The 11,088-nt window shown below is 40.4% G+C and overlaps 1 protein-coding gene across 6 annotated transcripts in view; it reads left to right on the forward strand.

Annotated features, from left to right (window-relative positions):
- si:ch211-195o20.7 (cytospin-A) overlaps positions 1-5,613 on the forward strand; it is a 38,544-nt gene extending 32,931 nt beyond the window's left edge. For all 6 annotated transcript variants that reach the window (XM_061251537.1, XM_061251572.1, XM_061251528.1 and 3 more), the window contains one exon: positions 5,344-5,613. In XM_061251537.1, coding sequence (XP_061107521.1) covers positions 5,344-5,470 — 127 coding nt within the window. In that variant the 3' untranslated portion in view covers positions 5,471-5,613. The remainder of the gene's footprint in view (positions 1-5,343) is intronic.
- The last annotated feature ends 5,475 nt before the right edge of the window (positions 5,614-11,088 follow it).

Here is an 11,088-nt window from a genome sequence, read left to right on the forward strand (position 1 = left end):
TCATGTATGCAAGCAATGTATTTCAGAAAAAAAGAGTTGGGTTCAATTTGCCACTAGTTCTGGTCACCAATGTCTATTCATTTAATGAATCACAGGCAAACTGTTGATGGACTATATGTGAACATTTTATTACATTGAGTTATTTCCGATGGAAAAATGACCAGGTCTTTTGCACATTGAACATTGCTGTCGTCTCAAAGGGTACAATGGCGGCTTCTGATCTTTGACTCTGATTAATAGCCTGCAAGTAGAGTCTTGCTCTGTTACTGTTAATTATTGTTGCCTTCATATGCAACATTCCTTAATTACTTTGAATTATATGACTTAAAGGATTAGAAGACTTTGCATTATAGTTATGAATACATCATTAACTGCATTGTACATCATTTGAAAGTGTTCATTGATAGCTGGTATTATTAGTTGCTTATAGAACAAAGAAGTCCAAGTTGGCCAGAATTGTGGTAAATCTACTCTAAAGGAGTACACAATGCAATGCTGGGATGCTTTATAAACCTCTAAATATGGAGACCATGGCTCCACTATAAATATCACATTTACTCTTATTTATTCATGTTAAATTAAAACCGAAGTGCAATGCTGTTATTTTATTAAATGTTGATAATTGCGCTATAATGAAGTGCAGTTTCCTATTGCAAGTAATATTTGGTAATTGTACAATACTCTATTTTCCTTCCTAAAGCACATTTAAGTTTTGATATTTGGTAAGGCCACCCAGGAGCAGTGGCCTTGAGATTTATGAGTTTTAAAAAGGTTTTTTAAAAAGTCATCGTTATTTTTAATTCAAGAGGATATCACAACATGTGCTGTCATAATGTTGGTGTATCTTAACACCTGACCTTTAACTTCGGATTTATTGTGTTATGCTTGCCCCATCTTGACCAGCTTTTAAGTTGAAAACGTAGATATGTTTTTCATGATATAGTGTACAATATGTGCGTAGTTATCTTTTAGGAGATGGGTCTACAAAGAAAAATCCTAAAATCAATCATCCACATTCATTCACAAAGTCCATTCTCGTTTATGTGATTATGTTACAGTGATCTGGGTTCACTGTTCTTCATGGTACACAGATTTCATAACGGTGCTCATGAGAGGTCAGGGCACTTTTTTTATTATTAGTCTTTAAGAGTTTATAACTCCAGCTTTTACTTCCAAAAATAAATTCTGCTAAAAATGCAGTATCCTTTCCTTTTTAAAAGATCTGAGATTTTGTGGCCTTCTGTCCTCGGTTAGGAAAAACTGAGGACTTATAGAGTGGTGCTGCCCCCTTGAGGACTAACGCATTAGTTGTTAAATTCATCTCTCCTCTCTCCATCTCATTACATTACATTACATTATTGGCATTTGGCAGACGCTCTTATCCAGAGCGACGTACAGTTGATTAGACTAAGCAGGAGACAATCCTCCCCTGGAGCAATGCAGGGTTTAGGGCCTTGCTCAAGGGCCCAACGGCTGTGCTGATCTTATCATGGCTACACCGCTACAGGCCGCCCAAAAATCTCCCTCTCTCTCTCTCGTTGCACAATATTGGTCATCCAAGGGTACAATAGTGAGGAGATCCCCAACTAGGAGGAATTTCAATATCACATGGACCTGCTAATGTTTATTCCAGCTAAACTGCTAAAATATCCAGGTTGCCTTGCTGTCTGAAATATAATCAGGTCATATAATAGAGATTTGAGGCATGATTGTGAAATGGGCATCAACAAGGCACAGTCCTTAAAAAATGAGGCTGGACTGTACAGTACGGGACTGTGACAAACTATCTGGAAGGCACCATAGGGCTTTGATTAGATCAACAGACAGGAAATCTTACCAAAAGCTTCTGGACTAGGTGTGGTTAAGAGATTCTGCGAAGATCACTGTTGATTTGTCCGTGTATAGAAAGTAAACACATGTTAGTGTAAAAACCTATACTAAATTTAACTTGTTACCTAGCCTAGAGTGTATCTACAGTATTTGTTTTCCCAATCACATCACTGTTTGGTAAGAACCAGCAACCATTTTATGAAACTATGGATGCATCCAAAATCATTAACATTAATATTTTTACTATTGTGCTCTAATGTTCAACATTTCAAGTGTTATCCTAACTATACGACACATACTTTTACTGGCACATTCATTCCCCTGTGATAACACATTTACACATTTTATATTCACCAGTTGCAAATATACCTCCCTGTGAACCTTAATTGTTGTCTTTCTGTGATTTACTTTCTGTGTATCAGTATTTTTAGTTTGGCTAGGTAAGCAGTGTTTGGCTAGTTAAGGCGTTTGTTCACACATTTGCGTGTTGCGGTTTGAAGAAGAATATATATATATATATATATATATATATATATATATATATATATATCAAATGGGTCCTGGTCCTTAACTTTGTTGTACAGGTAGCAGTTGAAATTGTACTTCCCTCTAGGGTCTTTCAGTGCACTTATCCCTGGTTATGGGTATGCACTTTGTTGTACGTCGCTCTGGATAAAAGCGTCTGCCAAATGCCATTAATATAATGTAATGTAATGTAGTTGAAATGTCATGATGTTTCATATTCTTGTAATTACATGAAACTACTCTGGCTTCTGCAGGCTCTAAGGATGTCTCCATGGCAAGTATTTTCTCCATGGGTCACATGGTACTTATTTTATTTTTACTTTTTTATTAAAAACTATTTCTTAGCGTGAAACATTTCCTGGCACATTTGGTATTTTAAATGGTAATGAATCTGACTTCATTTACCAAATTTTATAGGTAAATGGGTGATTCTGAAATCATTTATGTGAGCTTGTAACAAACACAAAGTTGCAAACAAGCATGCAGAAAACTAAATTAAGGTTGAACCACCTCTACATTTTTTTACATATTTTGAATGTACATGAGCTGATCATTGAATATGAAAAAAGATACATTGGTACAGTTAATTGCTTTATGGTTGGACCAATGTGAATAATTTCTGAATATGTGGAGATTCCATCAACTGGATATACTGTATCTACAGAAGAAAATAGCAATAAATTAGCAGGTAGGAATTTCATACAAATCCAGCCAAGGTTCAATACATTCATTGCATGCAACCTTGTTCTTACAGATCCAACTTGTATTGTACACATAATACACCTGCAGTTCACACAAACGGGGCCTTTTATATTCACTGGTAGAGCATTATATAACAAACTCAAAAACATAACAAGTCGATAACTTAGCACCGATATACTCCGTGTGAAAACGGAAGTTTTCTCATCACAAAAATAGCTTCCAAAATAAAATCTTGGACCTTGACACTTAAATGCACACTCTTCTCTGATGGATGCTTGGTCCCCTGTGTGCGTACTTTTGGATTCAGCACTATGAGTGTGGCTCAGGTTCTGTTTATCTACAAACCATTTGCTGTGGTGCATGCGCAAAGTGAGGTTAGAACAGAGTAAGCAGTAAAGGATATGATAGAGAGTATAGTAAAGAGTGCAGAAGAGAGAATGTCATGCTAACCCTTTCCTCCCTCCTGTACAGTCCAGCTGTGCCGGCCTAGTTGGGTATGAGCTGGTCAACCTGCTACCAGCTGTTTCAAAACATAGATTGAGCTGGTTAAAACAAGCCAAGATGTGAGCTGGTGTGAACTAGTCAACCAGCTACCAGCTGTTTCAAAACATAGATTGAGCTGGTTAAAACAAGCGAAGATGTGAGCTGGTGTGAACTGGTCAACCAGTTACGAACTGCTTCAAAACCTCGCTGTTACCTTGAAATGTTTTCTCAGCAGGGCTCTCTCTCCTCTCATTGCATATCCCATTCCACATTTCCAGAGCATGAATCACAATATCACACTGTCGCATAACAGTTCAGTTCCCGTTAGGCCCGTTTTTTTTGTTTTTTTCTTGTAAGCATCTGAAGCTTTTTCGAAAGCACCACCCCGTACTTTGTTTACAGATGGCTTGGCCTTGGGAGTCCCCTGTGTCTGGGTTCCCACTTTAGTTATTGTCCCCGCTCTCCTCCGCGTCATCATCGTAATAATGATTTTCTTCCTCTGAGTTGCCTTCAAAGTCATTCATCTCCGCCAGATAGATGAGATCTAAAGGGAGAATATGGAAGTGAACGTGGATTCATCTAGTGTACTGCCCTCTAACCTGGTAATGCAGCTGACTTGTTATATAGGAGCTTGGATTCATTCAACATTTGTAACATTTTCCTTCTCATTTCTGTTTTGAAATAAATGCCATGTAGGCCAGGGTTCTTTTTTTCCCTGCACAAAATCAGCTTGGTGAATCAAGCAGGATGATTGCTGAACGAAATGTGTATATACAGTAAGTGAAAAACATGTGCATGTATTCATGAAACAAAATGGAGGGCAAAGGCTAAATCTCACATGCATTTCCTAGCAGCTAGGATACATTCTCACGCATGGTAAGCCCATGGTGGACTCACCCGGTCCAAGCACTGAGAGGCGAGCGGAGGCTGAAGCCTCGCCCAGCTGATTTCGGGACACGCAGGTGTAGACCCCTGCATCTGAGAGGCGCAAGCCTTCGATCTGGAGCCAGGTGGACACTGTAAAGCGCTCAGGGCCCCCACGTGACTAGGGAAGTGTAAGATGAATTTGGGGTAAAAGAAGGAGCCTTGGATTTACATGGCAATACATTAGCTAGATTTTTATAGTCAGATAGTCAGGCTAGCAGGTAAAGACAGTTCATGTCTAAAGTCTCATGCCAAAGTCTAGCGGCCTGTTGACTTGTCCACCATCAGAAAGTATCAGATAGTATCAAACTTGTGTATGTCAATATTTCAGTTAAAAGCTACCCTGTCATGGATACTGACCATGCTCCTTTCCCTCTCTGTCACTGCTTTGATGAGGATCAAGGGGATTAGAAGGTTCAAGAAATGCAGGCTTGAGGTAGGAAGATGCAGCCAAAGTATAGCCGGGATGTGGCTGTCGACAATCAACAAGTACTCACGCATACTTGCACACCTAATGAGGAACTAGTGAGGTGAAATGTTTTGGTTACTGTTAGGAATACAGGTAGTGTTAGAGTTCAGGCAAGAATTTGTTTATGTTCTTTGAAATGAACCTAAACATTGTCAATTGAGAACTTTTTTTTTTTTTAATTGGGTGAAACAAATTGAAGTACAAATATTAGGACTATCCAAAAATATAATTTTCATCATGATCCAACATTACAATGTCGCCTGGCAACAAAGGAATTATACACAAATTGCCTGATTTTGAAAGAGATTGGATTCTGTCGGAAATGTTGAGTTGGTAATTGGTCAGTGTATCTGCTGTCCTGACTGCAGTGAAGACAGCCATCATACAATTAAACACATATCTCTATGCAGGGGAAGGAGGTATGATTTCATCAGACCTGGACAGAGACATGAGGGTCATCGCCGGGCAGAAAGTTGTCACTGCCTTGTTTCGTCCAGCCCAGCTGTGGCAAGGGGTAGGCAGAGACTTCACAGCTGAAGATGATGTCATTTCCTGTGTGGTTCACCAGGTCTCTTGGGTTGCGTGTCAACTTTGGAGCTGAGGACGGCAGCAAGAGCACCAATCACTGTGGAAGCATCCATGATAACAGTAGAGTAACAACCAATCAGATCAGGATAGAAATGTTTTAATTTAATTATTTTTCTCCTTAATTTGGAATGGCAAATTATATGCACATACACTCACTGCGCACTTTATTAAGAACACACCTACCTGTAAACCTACTTATTCATGCAATTATCTAATCAGCCAATCATGTGGCAGCAGTGCAAAGCATAAAATCATGCAAATATGGGTCAGGAGCTTCAGTTAATGTTCACATCAACCATCAGAATGGGGGAAAAATGTGATCTCAGTAACCGTGGCATGATTGTTGGTGCCAGACAGACTGGTTTGAGTATTTTTGTAACTGCTGATCTCCTGGGATTTTCACATACAATTATCTCTGGAGTGAAAAATAAAAAACATCCAGTGAGCGCCAGTTCTGGACAGAAGTGCCTTGTTGATGAGAGAGGTCAACAGAGAATGGCCGGACTGGTTTGAGCTGACAGAAAGGGTACAGTAACTCAAATACCACTTTGTATAATTGTGGTGAGAAGAAAAGCATCTCAGAATGCACAACACGTCAAACGGATGGACTACTGAAGATCATGTCAGGTTCCACTTCTGTCAGCTAAGAACAGAAAGCTGAGGCAGCAGTGGGCACATGCTCACCAAAACTGGAAAAACATAGCCTGGTCTGATGAATTTAGATTTCCGCTGAGGCATACAGATGGTAGGCTCAGAATTTGGCGGCAACAGCATGAATCCATGGACTCAACCTGGTGGTGGTGTAATGGTGTGGGGAATGTTTCCTTGCACTCTTTGGGCCTGTTAATACCAATCAATCATTGCTTGAATGCCACAGCCTATTTGAGTATTGTTGCTGACCATGTGCATCCCTTCATGGCCACAATGTACCCATCTTCCAATGGCTACTTCCAGCATGATAATGCACCATGTCACAAAGCAAAAGTAATCTCACGCTGTTTTCATGAACATGAGTTAAATGTTCTTTAGTGGCCCACCGGATATGAATCCAATAGAACACCTTTGGGATGTGGTAGCACAAAGATTCGCAGCATGAATGCGCAGCTGATAAATCTGCAGAAATTGCATGTTACAATCATGTCAACATGGAATAGAATCTCAAAGGAATGCTTTCAACATCTTGTGGAATTCATGCCACAAAGAATTGAGGCTGTTTGGAGAGGAAAGAGCCCTACCCAGTATTAGTATAGTGTACCTAATAAAGTGCTCAGTGAGTGTATATCACCGATCATTGATATAACCTCTTCTATCGATTCCAAAGTACATGACGTCAGCCACTACTTCTTATGACACTGCTGTTCACAAGTCAGGCTCATGCAGAAATGAGTGGATGGAAGATGTGCAGTTCAAGAGGTGGACACGGGTCGCGAGTGAGAGATGAAATCCCAACCAACTGAAACTCTCTCATAGGCCTATGGGACTGCAGGCCACAGTAGTCACGGAAGAGATTCTGCAAGAAAAACATTTTCTTTCAGGTCCAACAGAGTATCAAGTAGCTAGTCCAATCCTCAAAATGGATTTAAATTTCCTCGCAAAACTCCTCAAATTACTTTGTGTCTGAAGGGAATATTATTGTGTTTTTCTTGTGATGAAGCCAGTTGCAACATCACCTGTGTAAGGCTCAATATTCTGCTGCACAAAAAAAAGCACACAAACCATTAATGCGAATCAAAATCAGGCAGCTAAGCAAGGAAACTATAGAACTTCCACCTGCTTTTTGTGTTTTTGTGCAATGTCATGTGCTGTCATTTATGTTACTATTTCCTTATGCCTTTTGTAACAAGGTAATTCCCTGAAATATCAATCAGAGGTGTGGGGGGTGACCACTCTAATTTTGTTCAAACTTTTGTAAAGGTTCTTTATATATTCAGTTGAATACATGCAAAATATATTAGCCTCATGGGGGGAGGGGCAACCAAAAAGTCAAATTTGGATTTTTGTTCATTTCGGAGCAACATATCTGGTTAAGAACAGCCACAAGAAAAATGACCACAAATAGATAATTAATTCAAAAATTATACAATGCCAAAATTGGGTCAGCCCGAACATGAACAAAAAGTGCTGCATATTCAATCAAGTAGTAAGCTGGAAAGTTTCTGATTAAAATGAAATAATGTCATTTAAATGTAATTTAAAGGGTATAACTGGCCTACTTATGTCCAAAGAATTGAGTTGATGGTTCACGGTTAAAACGTACCACTTAACACTGTAAGGGCAATAATAAAAAGGTGTAAAACTTACTGTATGGAGTGGTTGAAACTAGCCAGAAAGAGGAAGCAAGTGCATATTATCCCCACAGATGGAAAGGAAGATGGTGAGGGAGGACATAAGTAACCCAAAAATCGTAGTTGAAGAATTCAGAGATTGGCTGAATCTTGGGGTCTTGAAAAGAACCATAAAATGGCAAACTCTTTGGAAGGGTGGCAGAAATACAGCCCTTACTGAGCACAATAAACAAAACCAAGCATCTGGAGTTTGCCAAACCGCATTGGAATTATGACTGGAAGAGAGTGCTGTGGTCAGATGAAACCAAAATTGAATGTTTCGGCCATATACACCATTGACATGTTTGGTGACAAAAGCAGAATGCATACAAGGGGCCCCCATACTTGCTGTCAAATATGGGGTGGGTAATTGATGTTTCAGGTATGTTTTGCTGCCAGTGGTCCAGGTGCACTAAGATCAATAGCACAATGAATTCAACAAAGTACCAGGAAATCTTGGCAGAAAATCTGCTGGTTTTGTCGTAGGTAGGACAATAACTCCAAATGTACATCAAAATCCACACAGAAATGGTTAATTAAAAACAACGTCAATGTTTTGCAATGTCTCCAGACTTAAATCAAACCTGTGGTCTGAACTGAAGAGGTGGGTCCATAAATGCAAACCCAAGGATATCAGTAATTCTGAAATGTTCTGCAAGGAGGAATCATCAAATTCCCTCCAAAATGTGTTCTCCAAACTTATCACAAATGATAAGAAAAGATTCATGGCTATCAGGGGTGTTTGCACAAAGTATTAAACCATGGGTGCCAATAATTGTGGAACCTGTTATTTTTTTGTATTTGAAAAATACAATTTTGTATTTGGTAGATTCCATTGAATCATTAATAACGCACACAACTTTACGCGTGTTGGGAAATAAAGCTTATGTCAATAACTGTATTCATTTTTAGTTCACCATTTGTGCGTATTTATTAAGGGTGCCAAGTCATTTTTGAGGGCCAGTTCCATATTTACTTCTTGGAGGGCCAGTTTGACAGACATAGTTTAAGCTGAGTCTACATAAAATTTTAAATGGAGATTCTAAGGACTAAGCTTAATCTGAGTCTGTGAAACTGGCCCTGAGTATATGAAGTGTGGTATACAAATTCAACCCACAATCATAATAATAAACATGTTGACATTACCAGAGTAGCATGGTCCTTGTCCTGCCAGCCTCAGAGTGCTGCCTTCCCGGTTAGCTGCTTCTTTCAGCTGGCACAAGTTGTGGTAGGTGCTGCCATCCGACCCGCACATGGGGCCTCGGGACAGGCAGACACATTTCGGTTCCGGGTCATGCCCGCTGTGACCCCCGCGACCTCTCCGCTCCATCCTCCGGCAGCGGAGCCCCTCCCCACAGCGTCCGTAGAAGTACTGGGCCCAGTCTGGGTCACACAGCTGGCCCTCAGCATTTCCACACTGCTCACAGCACCCGCATCTATCCAGCACCTTCCCCGCCGGGCAGTTAGGGGGCGCCGGTGGGCAGAGGTGCTCCTCGCACATTCCGCAGTAATCACCCTCTTCCCACAAGCGGAGCCAGCCAAGGTGCTGGGGAGGTACCCCAAGGCCCCAGGGGAGGTACAGACCCAGGATGACAACACGCGCAAAAACCACAAACCAGGACATTCCCTCACCCCCCGCTGTGAGCACACACAGATGGCACAAAAGTTATTGAGTCTGTTCTGGCTCCCTCTTTCCCACTTATCCTTTTTACCCTGAACCTTTTTTTAATCCAACTAATAGTTACTGAATCTTCTTTTTCTTTATCACTGCCCAGAATCTTTTCTGAAATTAACAGAGAGAACACGTTTTACCTTTTGTCACCGACACATTCACTCCCACCAGCTTTGATGCTGAATTTCCTTCAGTAACTCAGTAGGATGGAGAGAATCACAGAGAGAAGAGAGGCTGCAGAATAAGGATTCTTTTCAAGAATCCCTGACAAAAACTTCTTCTTTCAGGTCCAACAGAGAATATCAAGCAACCAATCCATTGTAACAAATCCTTAAGATGGGTAGAAACCACATTTCCTCACAAACATCCTGTAATTTCTCTGAAGGGAAAAATACTTTCTCACATTTTGTTGTGTCTTCATTTGCTTAGTAGTTCCTTTTCTTTCTTTTTTCTTTTATTTTTGTATTTTTTGCTTCAGTCACTTAATCTGCCCGGTTTTGTGTTCCGCTTGTTTCAGGATTTCCACATCCCCTGCTTGCACCCTCGTTCTCGGAGATTCAAAGCTTGTGGGGGAGGCAGGATACTGTTTCACCCAACTCTTTCCCTCTCCTTATCCTGCTTCTCCTTTCCTCCTCCTTGACAGCAAATACCTTTTTCTTCCCACACCAGCGCTTCAGAATTTGGGCAGGACTGGCACCGTGGCTTCAAAATTGGCAGAGTGTATAAAAAATGTCATCGATGCTGATCAAACGCACGGCATGCGGTCTGCTCGTGCCCCTACAAACCGAGAGCCCCCATCGACAATTCAGAGAAGAAAGGCACGGACAGAGTTTTGTCAGCACTAAAACATGCGAAAACCAAACACAAGCACAGCATTCTCTCCTCTTCTTTGTCTCCCCTCCTCTCTTTCTCTGAGGAGGTATGGACTCTATTACAGATATGTGAAATTCTTAGTCCTTGGGCAGGCCTTTGTGCTTGGCAGTCAGCATTTGTGAATGATTGGCTGTTTTTTTTGTGAGCCAATATTTATGAGAGAAAGAGGGAGAGAGAGACTAACTTGGTTATTCTTAAGCCACATTGGATCACTTACATCTTAACATGCTCATGGCATACAAGCAATGTGGTTTTATTTATCTACATTTTTCATCTTGATTTAATTCAGGATGATTTGAAAATAAAGCGTGCATGGATTATCTTAATGAGTAAATAATATGTATTCTGTAAAACAATAATAATTATGTATTCTGGGGAATACAGGGTTCACTGGGAATATGTGTGTGTGTGTGTGTGTGTGTGTGTGTGTGTGTGTGTGTGTGTGTGTGTGTGTGTGTGTGTGTTTTCATCTCTACCTTGAATTAACTATCAGTGCATTAAAAGTCCTCTCTTCATCTCTTTACTGTATAACATTCATGTTAAGGCAATTGGGTCAGTGTGGTTGCCACTGCATTCTAAAGATGTTGAAGCATGTATGAGTCAAATCTATTTTCAAAAATGAATAGACTGCAGAAAATTATGAAAAGCTTGTACTCAATGCCAATCAGATAGAATATGGAACCAATTATTTAAGAAAC

The sequence above is a fragment of the Conger conger genome, chromosome 1 (assembly GCF_963514075.1).
Source record: "Conger conger chromosome 1, fConCon1.1, whole genome shotgun sequence".
Classification (NCBI taxonomy): domain Eukaryota; kingdom Metazoa; phylum Chordata; class Actinopteri; order Anguilliformes; family Congridae; genus Conger; species Conger conger.